This window comes from Monomorium pharaonis, chromosome 1 (assembly GCF_013373865.1).
Source record: "Monomorium pharaonis isolate MP-MQ-018 chromosome 1, ASM1337386v2, whole genome shotgun sequence".
Lineage (NCBI taxonomy): Eukaryota > Metazoa > Arthropoda > Insecta > Hymenoptera > Formicidae > Monomorium > Monomorium pharaonis.
The window spans coordinates 13,697,283-13,716,867 of NC_050467.1; the positions used below are offsets into that span (position 1 = coordinate 13,697,283).

The 19,585-nt window shown below is 36.5% G+C and overlaps 2 protein-coding genes and 1 long non-coding RNA gene across 5 annotated transcripts; 2 read left to right on the forward strand and 1 right to left on the reverse strand.

The window, feature by feature from the left end:
- The first annotated feature begins 8,440 nt into the window (after positions 1-8,440).
- On the forward strand, positions 8,441-9,375 carry LOC105830878 (small integral membrane protein 8). The gene is made up of 3 exons (XM_012670538.3): positions 8,441-8,708; positions 8,795-8,910; positions 8,986-9,375. Exons 1-3 carry the CDS (start codon positions 8,633-8,635, stop codon positions 9,142-9,144), a joined length of 351 nt encoding a protein of 116 aa, XP_012525992.1. The 5' UTR covers positions 8,441-8,632; the 3' UTR covers positions 9,145-9,375.
- Positions 9,376-10,269: 894 nt separating this feature from the next.
- On the reverse strand, positions 10,270-13,321 carry LOC118645591. The gene is made up of 2 exons (XR_004963303.1): positions 12,897-13,321; positions 10,270-10,891 (listed from the first exon to the last, which is right to left on the reverse strand). It is a non-coding gene; the product is annotated as an uncharacterized LOC118645591 (long non-coding RNA).
- Positions 13,322-17,528: 4,207 nt separating this feature from the next.
- Positions 17,529-19,458, forward strand: LOC118646072 (putative nuclease HARBI1). 3 transcript variants are annotated; one of them, XM_036288362.1, is made up of 4 exons: positions 17,535-17,709; positions 17,794-17,918; positions 18,034-18,138; positions 18,268-19,458. In XM_036288362.1, the coding sequence occupies exons 2-4, from the start codon at positions 17,802-17,804 to the stop codon at positions 19,189-19,191; spliced, it is 1,146 nt and encodes a 381-aa protein (XP_036144255.1). In that variant the 5' UTR covers positions 17,535-17,709; positions 17,794-17,801; the 3' UTR covers positions 19,192-19,458. The 3 variants fall into 3 exon arrangements, with proteins under 3 accessions (XP_036144259.1, XP_036144255.1, XP_036144257.1); XM_036288366.1 differs by lacking the exon at positions 17,794-17,918 and having other exon boundaries at positions 17,529-17,709; XM_036288364.1 differs by lacking the exon at positions 17,535-17,709 and having other exon boundaries at positions 17,716-17,918.
- The last annotated feature ends 127 nt before the right edge of the window (positions 19,459-19,585 follow it).

Genomic DNA, 19,585 nt, shown 5'->3' on the forward strand with positions numbered 1-19,585 from the left:
CACGCGGACCAGATTGCACACCGACCCGATTGCACACGGATCCGATTGCGCACCGACTCGTTTGCACACGGACCCGATTGCACATGAAACGATTCCGCATTTTAGATAGTACATGGGTTAGCGACTTGGACGGGGTGGGTGCGGAAGGGGGGCGAAGCCGTGTGTGTATGTGTGTGTGCACAAAGCATTTTCTGCACCACATAGGTTTGCGACTATAAAATATGTATAAGAAAGAAAAATATTATAATAAATATTTTGTACGTATTTTTATGTCTGAGTTTGCCAAGTATAGAATAATTATGATAAATATTTATGAAAATATTTAAAAAATATATTTATGCTATTATAATTCAAAAATACAAAAATATTTCGAGTTTATATACCATGAATATTTTTTAGTACATTTTAAAAATATATTTTATATATTGCCAATAATAATTTCTAAATAATTTATGAAAACGATTATATAACTTAAAAAATGTGTTTTAAAAACAAATTCGTAAAATATTTATAAAAATTTATTCTAAATTTTCTGTGCCATCCAGGTTGTTTTTGCATTATTCTGCGATGCGGAATCGTATCGTGTGCAATCGGGTCTGTGTGCAAACGGGTCGGTGCCAATCGGATCAGTGTGCAATCGGGTCCGTGTGCAATCGGGTCGGTGCGCAATCGGGTCCGTGCGCAAATAGGTCGGTGCGCAATCGGGTCTGTGTGCAATCGGATCCGTGTTCAATCGGGTCTGCGTCCAATTGAGTCCGTATCCAATCGGGTCTGCGTCTAATCGAGTCCGTGTCCAATCGGGACTGTGTCCGATCGGGACAGTGTGCAATCAGGTCTGTGTCCAATTGAGTCCGTATCCAATCGGGTCTGCGTCTAATCGAGTCCGTGTCCAATCGGGACTGTGTCCGATCGGGACAGTGTGCAATCAGGTCTGTGTCCAATCGAGTCCGTGTCCAATCGGTTCCGTGTCCAATCGGGTCGTGTCCAATTGAGTCCGTGTCCAATTGGACCTGATTGGACACAGACCCGATTGCACACGGACCCGATTGCACACCGACTCGATTGCACACAGACCCCATTGCGCACCGACCCGTTTGCACACGGAAGCGATTGCGCACCGACCCGATTGCACACGACCCGTTTGCACACGGACCCAATTGCACACGGACCCGATTGCGCACCGATCCGTTTGCATACGGACCCGATTGCACACGGATTTGATTGCGCACCGACCCGATTGCACACGACTCGATTGCACACGACCCGTTTGCACACGGACCCGATTGGACACAGACTCGATTGGACACAGACCCGATTGGACACGGACTTGAGTGGACACAGTCTCGATTGCACATTGTCCCGATCGGACACAGTCCCGATTGGACACGGACTCGATTGGACACAGATCCGATTAGACACAGACCCGATTGCACACGGACCCGATTGCGCACTGACCCGTTTGCACACGGACCCGATTGCACACGATACGATTCCGCATTTCAGATAGTACATGGGTTAGCGACTTAGACGGGGTGGGTGCGGGACGGGGGCAAAACCCCTCTTGCATTTTCCCCTGTGTGTGTGTGTGTGTGTGTGTGTGCGCGTGTGTGCGCGTGCGTGCGCAAAGCATTTTCTGCACCACATAGGTTTGCGACTATAAAATATGTATAAGAAAGAAAAATATTATAATAAATATTTTATACGTATTTTTATGTCTGAGTTTTCCAAGTATACAATAATTATGATAAATATTTATGAAAATATTAAAAAAAAAAATTTATGCTATTATAATTCAAAAATACAAAAATATTTCGAGTTTATATACCATGAATATTTTTCAGTACATTTTAAAAATATATTTTATATATTGTTAATAATAATTTCTAAATAATTTATGAAAACAATTATATAACTTAAAAAATGTTTTTTAAAAATAAATTCGTAAAATATTTATAAAAATTTATTCTGAATTTTCTGTGCTATCCAGGTTGTTTTTGCATTATTCTGCGATGCAGAATCGTATCGTGTGCAAACGGATCGGTGTGCAATCGGATTTGTGTGCAAACAGGTCGTGTGCAATCAGGTCGGTGCGCAATCGCTTCCGTGTGCAAACGGGTCGGTGCGCAATCGGGTCCGTGTGCAATCGGGTCTGTGTTCAATTGAGTCCGTGTCCAATCGGGTCTGTGTCCAATCAAAAAATACTACTGTGTCCAATCGCTTATGTGCGCAATCGGGTTTCACTCCTGTTGTACGAGGAACATTAGCGCTTTTTTAATATTTCCTACGATGAAAGGAAAATCACAATTCCAATATCCTCGTCGCCACGGTTATGTTTTCCAACGAAGGGAAAAACTATTCTTTTATATTAAACGTGAAATGTTAAATTTTGTGACGTGGCGCGTCCGGTCGCGCTCGTCACAAGGGCGTAAGTCCGACCGAGGGGATCGGTCTGGGGCTCCTCCTCGCCGAGCCGAGTGGGGGACGCGACTTTGTTTTACTTATTTTCTTTTTTTTTGTTTTCGTGGTACCGTATTAGAATATTTAGGATTTGAGGCGACGAGTGAGGGCTCATTTTTTATTGTACAAAGAACGGAGGAGGAGCAGCCGTCGGGGGAATAGTATCGCGAGCAGTCGACAGTAGGCGAGGTGCCCCGCAAAGAGTTTCCCCGCCGAGCCGTGCGTCGGGCCCCGCTGCTGTTACCGCCCTGAGCCGCAAGGATACCGTCGCCGCAAGGATACCGTAGGAGAAAGGATACCGCATGGCGACATAAAAGATTCTTGGGGAGAGCGACCGTCAAAGTGTCAACCGCCCGCCATCCAGATCGGTTCGGTCACGGCATGGCCAGCCGGACCAACCGAAAACGGCAGAGCCAGAGCGTTTTCATCGGCGGAAGTCGTCACGCGCAGACCACGAGGCATTTGGAGAGGCGATGCGGCGCAGCATGGGATCGAGGCGTGCGGATCGACCGAAAATCGAAGCACGCGCATGCGCGGCCGCTCGAGCCGGCCGGCGCGGGACCGGGGCTCCTCACTGTTCGGCAGGCCGGGTCAGGATACGTTTCGGCTAGGACGAGCCCCGAGTTACCGCCATAGTTACCGCTACGGATTTCGGAGATCAGGACACCGTTCACTTTGTAAGGCCATCACTCGGCAGCCATCGATAAGTAAGGTTCGGATAAGGCGGTCAACCCTCGTGCGGGACCGGATACCGGATACCGTTCTAGTTGTGAAATTGGTCATCTGAAATCCGATACCGTTAGTGCTATTGTTGTGTAAAGTAACTCGAAACTGAAAGTAGAGTTTTGTGGCCGCACGAGGGCTCGGACCGACCGGCCCCGAATATTTGATAACGTGAGTACGTCCCTCTCGGACTACGCCGGTGCCGACAGTCATAGTTATATTAGAATCATTGTTACCGCGAATTGTTTCCGCAATTAGTAATTTTGTCTCTGTTCGAGCGGAGAGCCTCGACGGCCTCCCGCCTCGTATTATCAATTCTATAGTTTCCGCATTTTTGTGTCTATAATTTGTTTCCGTCTCTATCAAAGTTATATCCGTGAATTAATTGTGAAGACACTTTGAGTAAAGCTCAGTGTTGCATTGTTACCGTTTTCGCTATCACTACAGAAATACAACATAATTCTTTAATTGTTTAACAAGTTGAGTACCGAATCTTTCTACGACCTGCCTCGATCCGACATCTCCACACTTTCCGTCTAAAAATAACCACGCCACTCTACCGTCTAGAGTAAAAGAGCTACCGGCACTTGTAACGCTTTCTAGTTGGTTACCGCATTATCGCTAATTATTGTGTGGCGCGAGAAGTCGCGCCTGGCGCCCTAAATTTAGAGTATTGGGAAGTTACCGTTTCTGCACGTTACCGCTATCGTGTCGAGAGCAATCTCGCCCGATATTTGGGGGATACTGTATACAAGTTACCGCTATCGTATCGAGAGCAATCTCGGTCGATAGATTGGGGGATACCGTATGCAAGTTACCGTTATCGCTTTGAGAGCAATCTCGATCGATATTAGGGGATATCGTATGTAAGTTACTGATACCGTATCGAGAGCATTCTCAAGGAATATTGAGGATACCGTTCTCGTAAACTATCGCATCCAACTAAGAAAGCGTTACGCATTACCGTCTATAAAGATTCTCGTTTAATTGGGCGTAGCCCCCTCGGACCTGGCAGCCCTTACGGAAAAAACACTAAAAATAACACTTAAAAAGATACTCAAGTTGAGTATAATTTGGGACAAGGGGTAAACACTCAATTCAGTGTAAACACTCAACTTGAGTGTTCGCTTTTTAATTTACTTTTAGACTGTTATTACTCTCAACTTGAATGTTCGCCATCTAATTGATTCTTAATTTTAACGTTAGTCCTAAATTTAAGAATAACACTAAAATTAACACTCAATTAGATGGCAAAAATCCAAGTTGAAAGTAATACTCAAATTGATACTCAAAGCCAGTTGAACACTCTAGTTGAATGTTTATTTTAGATATTTGTTTTATGTCCATTTCTACCAATGCAGATTAATTTTAATCTCGGTTAAACTTGCTTTTCTTGCTTTTGTTTTTATTTAACATTTTCTAATCCAATGTTTGAGAGTGCAAACTCAATATTAAGTGTATACCTTCAACCGATAGATGTTGAGTGTACATCCCCAACGTTTCAGTGTTCACACTTTATGTTGGAAGTATACACTCATTTCTTGAGTGTCATATCCAAATGCTGAGAGTATACTTTCAAATATTCAGTATTTAAATCCAAACTTTGGTATGAACACTCAATCATTGGATGTACACACTCAATGTTCGAGTATAAACACTCAATCTTTAGTGTAAATACTCAAGATTTGAGCGTATACAACTAAATTTGAGAGTAAACTCCTAAAATCGAGTATTAACACTTAATTTTGAGTGTAAACTCTCAAAATTAGAGTGTTTTTTCCGTAAGGGAGTTCCGGGGGAAAGCAACGTCGCAAATTTTGGCGCCCAACGTGGGGCCCGACGCCGCCGTTACCGTAAAATAATTAAGTGGAGAATCGGAGAGCAGGCAGTCGTAGAGGAAATATTATATTGTCGAAAAGTTCGTATTGCTATCTTCTTGTGTGTAACCTTCTTTTCTTTGACTTTCGTGCTATCTATTGTTTTGATCCCGGCTGACGACTCTGAGTTACCGCGACCTTGGAATTCCGGTGCCTACAGTACGCACGCTTGGTTTACTGTGTGCGCCTTGTTACCGCCTGCGTAATATTCACTTTCGTTTCACGAAAAATTTTGTGTACTGCCTGTGGGAAATTTGTTACCGTTTACGTATAAGTTAAGTTGAGTTTCCGATAAATTAATGATACCGCAAACCGCTGTATGTTACGAGCGGAGAAGAATTACGCAGCGGCGAATTATTACACGTGGAATATTAAAAGTTTTGTTTTAAAACATTGTACCGAATAACGAAGTATTAACGTTACTATTGGCCGTTGCCCTTGGAAATTGTTTTCTCGCCTGAGGGGAGTGAGTTACCGATTTTTCTTCGTTGAGGATACCGTTTGGGGGGAGAAATGGCGAATAAAGATCCGCATCACTGGATCCAAAAATTGACGGACGAGCAGGCGCGACAGCATTTAGAGGAGCGAGGACTCGATGTCCGCGGAATATTACCCGTCCTCCGAGCGCGTTTGACGCGATATGAGGAGGCGATCCTCAGGGGGACAAACCCCTCCGGAACCCCCGACCCCGTAGAGGCAGTTAGCGATCCATTTGAGGATCTGGGAGCCATGGGGCCAGGGCCTAGCATTCCGTCATTGACAATTAGTGATTTTGGTACCGGAAACCGCGTTGTGCGATCCCCGCCAGAGGAGCAGGGTACCGCTAAGAGGGAGCACGGAGAGACGGGGGCGAGAAAGCGAGAATACGACTACACGCTTCCCCCGCGTGCAGATCCCGGCCCGTCGTATAAAGGCTGACGCTCTCCACGCAGCTCGGTCGCGGACGCATATCATTTGATGAGGAAGTGGAATCTCCATTTCTCGGGAAAACGGAATAGCGACGCGGAAGCCTTTTTAACGCGTATCCAGAAAGCTCGCTCCATTCTTCCAGTTACCGATGCCGATCTCTTTAAATGCTTACCGTTATTTATGTCAGATACCGCTCTGTATTGGGTTCGTTTAGAAAGTAATAATTGGCGAGATTGGCAGGATTTCGAGAACGCGTGGCGCGCTCGCTTTGGTGATCCGGACTATCACTACGCTCTTCGGGAGGAAATACTGCGGCGAACGCAGGGCGAACATGAACCTGCTGCGGATTATCTTACATGCTTACGAGCGTTGCTTTCGAAGGTGAGTCCTCCTTGGCCGTTACCGGAGTTAAATTTTGCTCACCGTAATCTGCTACCGCGCTTGCAGATAGCCATTCGTCGAGACGACTTTGCTTGTTTCCGTACTCTGGAGAAACAGGCGACGCGAATCGAACGTAATTACGCCGCGGAAAAAAGTTACCGACCCCCCCTTCCACCGGAGCAGTCGCTCTTCCCGGATCTTCAATATTTATTTAAGAAAGAAATAAGTCTTGATATTCGAAAATGAAAGCGAATTGAATGAATTTTCAAAAGTGAAAGTGTGTGTTGCTCGATTCAGTTGTTCGTTGCTAAGCCGCAGTTCATGACTTTGTTTAAGTCATAGGCGGCTGCAACAGTAAATAAATGTGATGTATAATACTATTAATATAAATATATAAAATGTATAGAATATAAAAATACGAATATATTAAGAATGTAATTTATATATATAAATATCAATTATTGCTGATATATTATATTTTCATATTGTATATTTTATATATCATATTAATGTATATATACACACATACTCACTCACACACACACACGCGCGCGCGCGCGCGCACACACATACAGCTACATACATACATAAATATTTATGTATTGCGTGTGCATGTATGTGTGTAATATAAATTGTTATGCTTACTGGAACTTCAGACAATGATAATGTATTAAGATCGTTAGCTATGGATTGTCAAAATTTTTTATTTTTTTTTTGTATTATCTGCCTTAATATTTCGAGTTTCATAAGCCGACAAAAGTGCACAAGTAGCTCGCTTAGATCATATAAATTTTGACTCCTGCGACTCTTGATCTAAATTGTTAAAACTAGTTTGATTTCTACTTGGCTTTCATTTATAGAAACGTCTTTTTGTACAGTTTGGACTTTTGCTTTTTGTATATTGTTCAAGTTCATCAAATTTGCATTCTTCCAAATTATTTTTCCATTATTTTGCAATAACTGCAGTTCTTTTATTGTAATAAGCTGTAACATATAAGCATAAAAATAAATATTAATGTAAAAATTTATAATTTATATTAATAAAATTACATTATAATGAGTTTAAGTAAAATTGTATTTTAAATATAAGTAATTTAAATAAATATAAATTTATTCGTACAATTATAAAATATATTTATATTTTTAAATTATATATTTTACATATTTATATAAATAGTTATATATTACTTAGTAGATGAATTTGAATAACGAATAAAAGAAATTTTAGATAATAAAAGTGGTTAGTTCAGTTAAAGATTAAAAATGATACAATACAAAGTTAAACATAATTTTATTATTTAATATATTTAACTGATTTTTAAAATTAATTTAAACAAAATTTATATAAGCATGTAAATAAAAATAACAAAAAATATAAATATTTCATACCTTAGGTTCCATGTTGCAAGAGTTTTTTCAATTTTTAGGTTATGTCATAAGTAACCATATGGGGTGCTTTTCATTTAGGGTGCGTTTTTAAATTCGCAACGGATGCACTGGAGTGTTATTCTATCTTTGTTCAACTTTCCGTAAGTAACAAAGATGGAATGACATTCTGGTGTATCTGGCTGCATCCGTTGCGAATTTAAGAACGCACCCTTAGTGACACAAGTCGACACAAGTATCGTTCTATCTTTGTTACTCATTGAACATAAAAAAAAGATAGAACGATGCTTGTGTCGACTTGTGTTACTGGCTTAGTTTACATCGTGCATTTGATACGCGTATCAGGTACCATATTCGTATCAAATTCGTATTAAATATTTAGTACGCACGATGTAAACGCTGCCGGATCAATTTGGTACGAACGTATCAAGTAGGAGTATCGTATTAAACTGATACGCGTACCAAGTAATACAAATGTCGATGTAAACGCATAAAACGCATTTTAGAGAGAATTTAGCAATTGAGCATAACCTCAGTGCTAAAATCTAAAAACCGGTGTGAAAATGTCTTAGTAGGAGACATCAACATGAATTAAATTTGTATTATATTTTTCACAGTACATACTTAGTACATTCGATGTAAACGCGCCCGTACTAAGGCTTTGGTGCGCACCAAACTTAATACGCGTACTAAGGTTTTGACGATGTAAACTAAGCCACTAAATGGAAAGCACCCATGCTTAACCACGCTGACCACGCTCAACTCGCATTGTCTAAGCAGAGTCACTCGAAGTCGACTTGCGTTATCGACAAAAAGCGACACAAATGTAATGGAAAGCAGAAATGACACTAATAGAAGTCGATTCGTGTTAACTTGTGTCACTAAATGGAAAGCACCCAATGTGCAGCGACAAAGAACAGGCCTTCAGTCTCACTTTCAGGTGCTTTAAGATAAATGGAAAGCAAGAAATAAGATGTAAGTGATCGACGGACCTAATCTTAAAATAGGTTAGCATAGTTATTTACATAAAAGTTTGTCCAATACGTGTAAAAATATTGCAGTAATAGATAACACAATGAATAAAAATACTCGTGAGACAACGCCAGGTGATGGTTTACGATCGTTGCGAAGCACCACGTTATTTCGTGCTGTCAATTTCGAATTGTATGTCAAACCGGTAAGACTGTAACTAATACAACTCTCTCCTCAGATTTGAATCCAATATTGTCATTAATGAAATATTAACTTGCAGAACAAAATCATTATGATTCTCGGTATTCTAACAATGTTGGGTTGTTCAGGGTATATATTTTATATGAATTCTAACCAAAACAGGAATGATTATCATACTGTAATTAAGTCAGATAGTACAGTAGAAATGATAAAAAAACCATCCAAGTGGACTGATTAAGTAAAGCTGTAACTAGATAAAGACAACGGGCACAAGCTCAGGACTCAGGATCTATGATGGAGGAGCGTCTTGAAATGGCATTAAACAAACAATTGTCAAATACATTTCCAAAATTTTAATTTTGTTGTATTCGTAAGCCTAAAAATGCTAATTTGTGTAGCAAAAAAATTGTCGCAAATAAAGGCCGCATAATCATTTGCAATTTACTGCAACGAATAAACACTATTTACTGGATTTTTATAACTTTTAGCAAATGTTTGCTGAAATCACAGCAGGATACCTAATCAAACCAAAGAAAATTACAACATTTATTATAAAAATGGATTTAACAATGTTGGGTTGTTCAGGGTATATATTTTATATGAATTCTAACCAAAATGGGAATATATCAATCATTATAAATAATCATTTGTATCTCATTTGTATTGTTTTATAGTAAAACAAATATAATTTTTGTTACATTGATAAATTTTAATACAGGTAGCAAGGTGACGTCCACTGGACGTCAATAATTCGTCATTTAAGGTCGCAGACGTTATGTTATCAATTAAGACGTAATAGTCATTTTTTGACCTATTAATTATGTCAGTTATTTATCCATCCTATAATGTATTTCCGACGTCATATTCTTGACTAATTAATAACGTCAGTTAATTGATCATTTTACGACGTATTAATAAGGTTTTATTAGTGATTAATTACTGACGTTAACTATAATTCTTTGTAATAATTGACGATTTGACCTCAAATGACGAATTATTGAGGTCCAGTGGCTAGGTAGACACTTTGCTACCTATAACTATTAATCATTATTTAAAGATCAATGAAAACTGCTTAGTCAAAATGATATCAAAATGTCATCAAATTGATAAAAAGACATGACGTCAAAATAATGTCAAAATGACATCAATATGATGGCATTTTGACTGCAAAACGTCCTATACTTTGAGTGGATTTTGATGTTGAAATCGTCAAACAGACGTCAATTTGATGTCATTTTAACGTCATGTCTTTTTATCAATTTGACGGCATTTTGACATCATTTTGACTAAACTCTACAGAAATAAATTTAAAATTAAAATTAAATTATATTAAATATAAACAGGAACAAAATAAATACAAAAATATATTACAATTCTTTATTTTAGTGTCATTTATATTTTTATTTGTACTATATCAATTGTACAATAGTTTCGTGAATTCTTTATCACATCACATTACATCATTCTTTATTTTATATCACAATAGATATTACAAAAGAGAAATTGCATGTATAGATATTAATTATAAAATGCTATTACTACACTGCTTAAGGGCTATTCTACAATAGTCGCAAGTCGCCAGTTGCTTCCTATGACAATCAATGATCATTGAGTTCCATATGTAAAGCTCAATGTTCATTGGCGGTCGCAAAAGGCAACTGGCGACTTGCGACTATTGTAGAATGGCCCTAATACTCCAACCGATAAAAAGATAGACTATAAGAAAAAACTACAAAGACTGTAATAACACCATAGAAGACTATAAAACTATATAAGACTATATAAGACAAAACAAAAGTAACTTTTTACTTAAAATGAAAACAATCAAACAGTAATAGTATAGAGTTGAAGAAAAGTATACTATAACATTATATTTTAAGCATTAGACTTATATTTAGTTCTTCCATTCGCAGTTTGAAACCAATGCTTGATTTTACCTTCAGTCTCAGAAGGAAAACTATCGGAAAATCGTAATTTAACTGCACCTGCACACAGAATCAATGCAATAAAAATATATTATCAGAAGAAACACACTGATGAAATCACTGATAAAACACTTTGCTCTTTATTATTAAATTAATTTAATATTTTATAACTTAACTACATACATTCATGAATAACTGTTCGCAGAAATATCTTTTTTTATATAAGTGTCTAAAAATATACATAGTATTACATATAGTTTACAAAATAATTTATAAAAGAATACAGAGAATTTAAATTCAATGTACAATAATAGTATCAATAAATTCATATAGTATCGTGTTTACCCTGCACATGCCCATGACATCTTAGGGCCACCGCACAAACTCTTCCATAACGCGTTACGTTACGTTAAGTACTCCATACGAACTTAAGTTGTACTTAAAATTTAACTTAAATCAAAACTTAAGAAATCCTTAACGTAAGAACTTAAGAACTTACGTTAAAAGTTTCTTTGTGCGTTGATGTAAGTTTAATTTTAAGTACGAACTTAGATTTATGGAGCACTTAACGTAACGTAACGTGTTACGAAAAAGGGCCACCGCACAAGCTTTTTCGTAACACGTTACGTTACGTTAAGTGCTCCATAAATCTAAGTTCGTACTTAAAATTAAACTTACATCAACGCACAAAGAAACTTTTAACGTAAGTTCTTAAGTTCTTACGTTAAGGATTTCTTTGTGCGTTGATTTAAGTTAAATTTTAAGTACAACTTAAGTTCGTATGGAGCACTTAACGTAACGTAACGTGTTACGAAAAAGCTTGTGCGGTGGCCCTTAGTCTCACTCTTTAACTGTAACTGTGCAAACGTATTATTGAATTCATTCTTTTACATCTTTAATTTTCATACATATTACTCAGTTTTATATTTTTTATACATCATTGTTATACATATATTGACTTTGTAATACCTTTTTGACACACGAAATATGTAAGTTTTTGAGTTCGCTTTCTAAGTTTTTAGTTTCTCTTGTTTACTTAATTTACTAAACCATAAAAATTCAATTCTATATGATTATTTTATCCATTTTTATTTATTTTGTTTTATTTAATTTAGTGTTACTATTCATAATTTTGTTATAAACTTATCGACTATATTGTTTCCAAGTGAATTTTATCTATTACCTATGCATTTAATAAGGGTTTAAAACATTGTACTTATATTTTAATTATTAATAAAATTACCAGTTGGGTTGATCACATAGAATTACATTTTTGTCAATTTATCACTAGCGACAAGAAAATTGAATTTTATATTGCAGATTCAGATTATTTGTTTAAAATACTATATTTTATATATAAATAGAATACAGCATGAATGTTTTATTGCTGTATTCTATTCTTTGCTGCAATATATATCTTTTCTAATTTTATTATTAGATGTTATTATAAGTTTAAAACTGATATGTGATGTATATTTATGACCACTTTAAAGGAGAGAATTAAGAAAAGAAGTACGAAGAATAAAAATTTGGATCTCTGTCTAACCTAATGCGTTTCAATATTTTACTACCTGAACTACCAGTATTAAAAATACACAATTCTATACGTCACATATATCATAGGCAAAATATAGAGGCTGTTTGTCTTTTAATACACAAATCGACATAATTTAATACACTTAAGTATAGTTTGCTACAGTTAAAGAAAACGTGATACAGTAATATTTAATATTGTAATATATAGCATATATTTTTATTACTGAAACAATAATAAAGTCCTAATATACATGATACGTAAGTTTTGCATTAAAAGATTTCATTGAAATACTAAGAGCAAATGCGTTTTTCAGTCAAAGGAATAATACCGTTATAATAGAAACTTGATAGACAGAAAAAATATTTGTAAATAAAATAATCTCTTTAATATTACTTTAGACAATACTTTAAAAATACATGATTGTGTTACATAATTACTATTTTAATAAAGTTAATAATCTTATCATACATTAAAAACAGAGTATTTTTAATTGTAATAATCAAATTATTTAAAATATTTATATCGTACTTTTTAGATTACCCGCTACAAACTCACGGAACCCGCAACTCGCAACTTGCTCGTGATGTTGATTTGGCTATACCAGACAGCATTGAGTTGTCATGAATCATGATGGTAGTAGATGGATGTGCTTATCATATATTTCGGTCCTAGAGAAAATTACTCGGATAGCCTAAGGGCCGATTTCACCAACTCCAATTACCTTAACCGGCCGATTATTCCATTGGAATTGACCAATCGTATTTGTCGTTAAGCAAAATTAACAAATGTGATTGGTCAATTCCAATGGAATAACCGACCGGTTAAGGTAACCGGAGTTGGTAAAATCGGCCCTTAGGCACGGTTCCACAACTCACGGTTAAATTAACTGGTCGATTATTCCATTGGAATTGACCAATCGTATTTGTTAATTTTGCTTAACGACAAATACGATTGGTCAATTCCAATGGAATAATCGGCCAGTTAATTTAACCGTGAATTGTGGAACCGAACCTAAATAATCTTATCATAGGCCGGAATTCATAGTCGAATCTTATTCAAGTTCCAGCTTAAGCACGATCTTGAGACGTCAATGCTGTTATTTCATTGGTTAAGTAAGTCTCAAGTCGGCTCGAAGCTAGACTTAAGACAATGCTTGAGCTTAAGATTAATCTATGAATCCCGTCCATACATTATCGTAAACATCCATTAAGGCCCTCACACATGAATTGACATAACCATAACGTAAGGTTTTGACGCGTCGGATTGGGCGACCATAACCGTAACCGGCTAATTCAAGTACGTGATTGGTCGAAACCTTACTGTTACGATTATGGGTGCGTTCGGGGAGACACTATTAACGCTACAAACGCTAACGCTATCTGAACTGTTCGTGGAGCCAATAGCGCGGTAGTGATAGCGAGTTCCGTAAACAGCTATAGCGTAGCAAACACTGTTGGGCAGTTGATTAGCCACTGCCAGCAATATTAACAAAATGTTTATATATATATTAATAATTATTTATGTTAACAATGTTACTTACACTTGTTAGTATATTTATTATTATTTTTCTTTATATATATATGATACTTATTTGTTTACATTTATTTTATATTCAATATTTTAATAATTATAAAATGATTATTAAACAATTAAATTTTTCAATGGAAATTGAAATTATTGAAGTTCACAAAATAAAAATTATTAAAGTTATTTACGATCTTATTAAATAAATTTTTTAATTTTTAAATAAATTAAATAATTAATAAGTCCTATATATTACTCTTTAATTAAAATTATTTTATATGTAATAAAATAAAATAATTTAAACAATTTCCTATAAATTTTTATTTTGTTCCATTTTTCTATCTCAATTCAAAATCAAATTAATTAATTATTAATTTATATTTATTTTACATAATATTATATGTTTAAAGTTTATGCCTAATATAATTTTTTTATGTAAATTTATGTTCTTTTGCACTATGTCGTATACTGTCGCTCTTGAATTGCATTAATTATTTAAACTAAAATTTTAAAATAATATATGATTACGTTATTAATTCAATTGATAATAATGATACTTAAGTTGTTTACATATTTGCAAATACAGAAAAGGATTGCATTTTAAGACAAACAGTATTATACATGCAGTGTAATGAATCAAAATAGTATATATTATTATATACATATTTTGATGAAAAATAATATTAAACTCAAAGATCCAGTCTTGATCATCTTGATAGAAATATATTAATGAAATATTTCACAGAAACTTTTTTATTTAATCCCTTTTTATTATTTATTAAGATTTATTAAAATTCATTAAAATTTATTAAAAATTAATATTTAACATTTATTAAAATTTATAAAATTTATTTATATAATAAATAACAATGTAATAAAATAAATTTTATGAATTTTAAGAAATTTTAACAAATTTAAATGAGTATATATTAAGGAATTTTAATATATTTTAATAAATTTAATAAATTTTAATGAAACAGATCTCCTCTCTCTCTCTCTCTCTCTCTCTCTCTCTCTCTCTCTCTCTCTCTCTCTCTCAATAAAGAGAGATTTTTAATTAAATATTTTCATTAGGACATATAAACAATTTCTTATTTTCTTCTTTCAAGATTACGCATAAATTTTCTCTAACCTTAAAAGAGAGATAGCACGTGATGTTTAAACAGACAATGGTGGGGATTGAGCCAAACGCTATCCATGCACTACCTCTGAAGCAGTAGCATGGATAGCGCGCGTTTATGACGTCAAACGCTACGGACAGTGATGTCATCATAATTTTGATAGCGCTATCCAGCGTCTCCGCGAACAGCGGTAGTGCTGCGTAGCGCTAATAGTGAGTTCCCCAAACGCACTCTATGTCAATTCATGTGTGAGGGCCTTAACCGGGTTAAAAACCCTAAGATAGTCCGTGACGGGAGAGGAACCTGAGAGCGGCCACCGCGGCTTTTTTCGTGCGACCAATATTTGACTAGCATCAGCGCCAAACGTGGATGTAAAGACCCTCACACATAAATTGACATAACTATGGCCGGTATTCATAGTCGGATCTTATATTTAAGATCATCTTAAGTACTGTCTTAAGATGCCATCAACCAATCACAGAGCCGTATTAGCATCTTAAGACATTGCTTGAGACGATCTTGAAATAAGATTTGACTATGAATACCGGCCTATAACGTAAGGTTTTGACGCGTCGGATTGGGCGACCATATCCGTAACCTGCCGTAACTAAAGACCTATAATCAAAGAGCCACCGCACAAGCTTTTTCGTAACACGTTACGTTACGTTAAGTGCTCCATAAACCTAAGTTCGTACTTAAAATTAAACTTACATCAACGCACAAAGAAACTTTTAACGTAAGTTCTTAAGTTCTTACGTTAAGGATTTTTTTGTGCGTTGATTTAAGTTAAATTTTAAGTACAACTTAGGTTCGTATGGAATACTTAACGTAACGTAACGCGTTATGGAAGAGTTTGTGCGGTGGCCCTAAGATGCGCCAATGGCCCCCCACCATGACTGCTATCCACAATCTTGTACCCATACGGTGACTGGGGCCGGGGGCTGGGGTCTGGGGCTGGGGTCTAGAGTAGTAGAGATAGTAAACAATGCGAGCCTGCTCCAAGTTGTACGCAGCCATATAACATGCAAATTTAATTTTTCTTGTTCTTCCTGAGTGTATCGTCAAAATATAGTGACCCTCGAGAGTGCAGAGATAGAATTACCTTATAATTTCTGACACATATTCTTTTAACCTATACTGCTCAACACAGAGCACTCTCCCCTCTTCCTCGCCCAGCGTGGGTACGCAATGGTGGATAAACCATTTGACTCAAATGACCAATCAAAATTGTGTTCGCCATTGGCGAATCTTTGATTATAGGTCTTTAGCCGTAATCGGCTAATTCAAGTACGTGATTGGTCGAAACCTTACTGTTACGGTTATGTCAATTCATGTGTGAGAGCCTTAAAGCCCGTTCTACATTAATTGCAGTCGCCAGTTGCAATTTGCAACACCCAATAAATGTCGAGCTTTAACTGGAAACTAAGCGCCTATTGGATCGCAAGTCGCAACTAGTTGCTTGCGATTAATGTAAAACAGACTTTACATCCACGTTTGGCGCTGATGCTAGTCAAATATCGGTCGCACGAAAAAGGCCGCGGTGGCCGCTCTCAGGTTCCTCTTTGGTTCTACTGACAAAATTGATGCAAAAAAATTCCACCGAGTGCAACTTTTGCTCCACCGTCTTTCGAGACGGTGGAAGGTGCCAGTGCAAATTAAATAGACCCCAGGTAGCAAGCCCACGTCATTTTGACGGGAGCGTCCCAGATGCGCACAGTAATAAACGGACACAGCAGGCTGAGTGAAACGGACACAGTGACAAACGGACACAGACCAAACGGACACAGTAATAAACGGGCACAGTAACAAACGGACACAGACCAAATGCGCACAGAGCGAAACGGACACAGACCAAATGCGCACAGAGCGAAACGGACACAGTGCGAAACGGACACAGTAACAAACGGACACAGACCAAATGCGTACAGAGCGAAACGGACACAGTGCGAAACGGACACAGACCAAATGCGCACGGACCAAATGCGCACACTGCACATGCGCACACTGCACGTGCGCACGGACCGAATGCAATCCATGTACATTGCAAGCAGAGTAAAGTCCACATAGGTTAGCGACTTGGACGGGATGGGTGCGGGAGGGGGGCCAAAGGCCCCCCTTGCACTCCCCCGTGTGTGTGTGTGTGTGTGTGTGTGTGTGTGTGTGTGTGTGTGTGTGTGCGCGCGCGCGCGCGCGCGCGCGCGTGCAAAGCATTCACTGCATCACATGGGTTTGCGACTTTCCGTGTATGCATTTGGTCCGTGCGCATGTGCAGTGTGCGCATTTGGTCTGTGTCCGTTTCGCTCTGTGCGCATTTGGTCTGTGTCCGTTTGTTACTGTGTCTGTTTCGCACTGTGTCCGTTTGTTACTATGTCCGTTTTGCACTGTGTTCGTTTATTATTGTGTCTGTTTGGTCTGTGTCCGTTTATTACTGTGCGCATCTCAGACTCACTCATTTTGACGTCCCAAAATGGTCATATCTGGTCATATGTCGTCAAAATGACCATTTTTTTACATGACCTAAATTGACGTCATGATGTGACGTCATTTCGAAGTCATAGGGTGCATTCGTTTACGCAGCGGTTAGCGCATCCACTGCGCATCTCATCTGCCAGTCACGTGATACATTTTACCGAATGAATATCTGCGTGAACTACTGCTCGGATTGTCTTCTCCAGTTAAAAGACTAGGAAAACTAGGTTATAGTTTGTTTAAAATTTAAATATTAATTAATTTTTAAATTAAGTATTTGAATTTATTTATTTAAAAAATTCTATTTTTAGAAATCACAATGGATACAAATAATATTATTCATAGTGCAATAGAATTGATCAATGATAGCTCATCAGATGATTCTGATTTATGGACAGATAGTTCTGATGAAGAGCTACTATTGTTAAATGATGTGGTATTATGTATATTTTATTTATTAGTTTTATTAAAATTTTACAAGTTTAAATAAATAATATTAATATATATAATAAATCTAGAAGTATATATTTTTGTTTATTTTTTGTTTATAGGAACATAGACAAGTACCGAAAGTTGAAAATTTTTGCGGTATAATTTTTAGAATGCACGAAAAAACATTTCAATCGCATTTTCGTCTCACGAGAGGTTCTTTCGAAGTAAGCATATAAATCAGAAAGATTTTAATTTAAAAGCAATGCATGGTATTAATCTTTAATGTCATTGAATTGGTTAAACATAAAAAAAGATTGCAAATTTATGTAATTTATAAACCTACTTTATTTTAGATTGTTAGAAGAGCAATTGGCCCTATGCTTGAGCCTAAAAACAAAGAAGGAGGTCATCCTAATGTACCATTAGAAAAAGCAATATTGTCAACAATATGGTTATTATCAAATCAAGATTCTTTTCGAGAAGTCAGTAATCTATTTGATTTAAGCTCAAGTACTACGCATAAAATATTTCTTAATATATGCGGTGCTTTATGTAAAATTGTAAATGAGTATTTACACTGGCCAAATCTAGCAGAGTTTCAAAATAAAAAACAACAATTTAATAATCTCAGAGGACCAAATGATTTTCCAGACGTTGTGTGTGCAGTTGATGGAATGCATATCGAAATTCCAGCTCCTAACGTCGATCCTAAAAGTTATTATAATCGAAAAGGTTTCCACTCTATTATTTTACAAGGGATATGCGATGCAAAATGTCAATTTATTGATATTTTCATTGGTTGGCCTGGTGCGACTCATGATGCCAGAGTGTGGAGAGAAAGTCCTATAGGTCAGGCACTTGCAGAAGATCCAACGCTTATACCGGAAGGAACTCATATTTTAGGAGATTCTGCATATAGTTTACAACCTTATTTATTAACACCATTCCGTGATAATGGTCACTTGTCTCGGAGGCAAAAGTTGTACAATGCAAAATTAAGTTCAAAGAGAGTTGTCATTGAACAAGCATTTGGAAGACTAAGATCTAGATTTAGAAGATTAAAATTTTTAAATATGTCTCTCATAAATGAGATGAAAATAGTTGTTGTTGCTGTTTGTGTTTTGCATAATATTTGCATTAGAAATAATGATGAAACGGAATTAAGTAACAAACAACATTGTAGCAACATTACAGCAATATTGCAACATTGCCGCAATGTTCTGTGTTTGCTGGGTGGAATCTGTGATATTTGCAACTATTTTATTACATACACATAAATATATTTATTTATTATAATATTTATACATATTATAATGAATATAAATTTTTTATAATACAATAAGTATATATATAAAAAATTTATTTATTTATACCTTGGACTACTGGTGAAGTTGATTCGGATAAAAGCCTTGGAAAAATTGACGGTGTACACAAGACATTTTGAGAAAGTAATGACGGATCCAAATTCTTATCAAATTCAGGCTTCTCTTGTTTTTCTATATTTATCGTAGACGACGTCGTGTTATTAGGAATAGTTGCAGTAGAACCTGCACCTAAGATAAATTTATAAAACCACAAAAAATTATAATTTGTTTACTGCAAGTTTAAAATGGTTACGTTCAGAAAACACAACCGTTACACAGCAATTGAGTAATTTGCTTATATAATTTG

Excerpts from the sequence above, each read along its gene's own strand:
- LOC105830878 (XM_012670538.3), top strand. The coding sequence starts at position 8,633 with ATGTGCAGCGACAAAGAACAGGCCTTCAGTCTCACTTTCAGGTGCTTT. Across the intron at positions 8,709-8,794 it reads TGGAAAGCAAGAAATAAGAT|TAATAGATAACACAATGAAT; the intron begins GTAAGTGATCGA and ends AAAATATTGCAG. Across the intron at positions 8,911-8,985 it reads TCGAATTGTATGTCAAACCG|AACAAAATCATTATGATTCT; the intron begins GTAAGACTGTAA and ends ATTAACTTGCAG.
- LOC118646072 (XM_036288362.1), top strand. The coding sequence starts at position 17,802 with ATGGATACAAATAATATTATTCATAGTGCAATAGAATTGATCAATGAT. Across the intron at positions 17,919-18,033 it reads TACTATTGTTAAATGATGTG|GAACATAGACAAGTACCGAA; the intron begins GTATTATGTATA and ends TTTTGTTTATAG. Across the intron at positions 18,139-18,267 it reads TCACGAGAGGTTCTTTCGAA|ATTGTTAGAAGAGCAATTGG; the intron begins GTAAGCATATAA and ends ACTTTATTTTAG.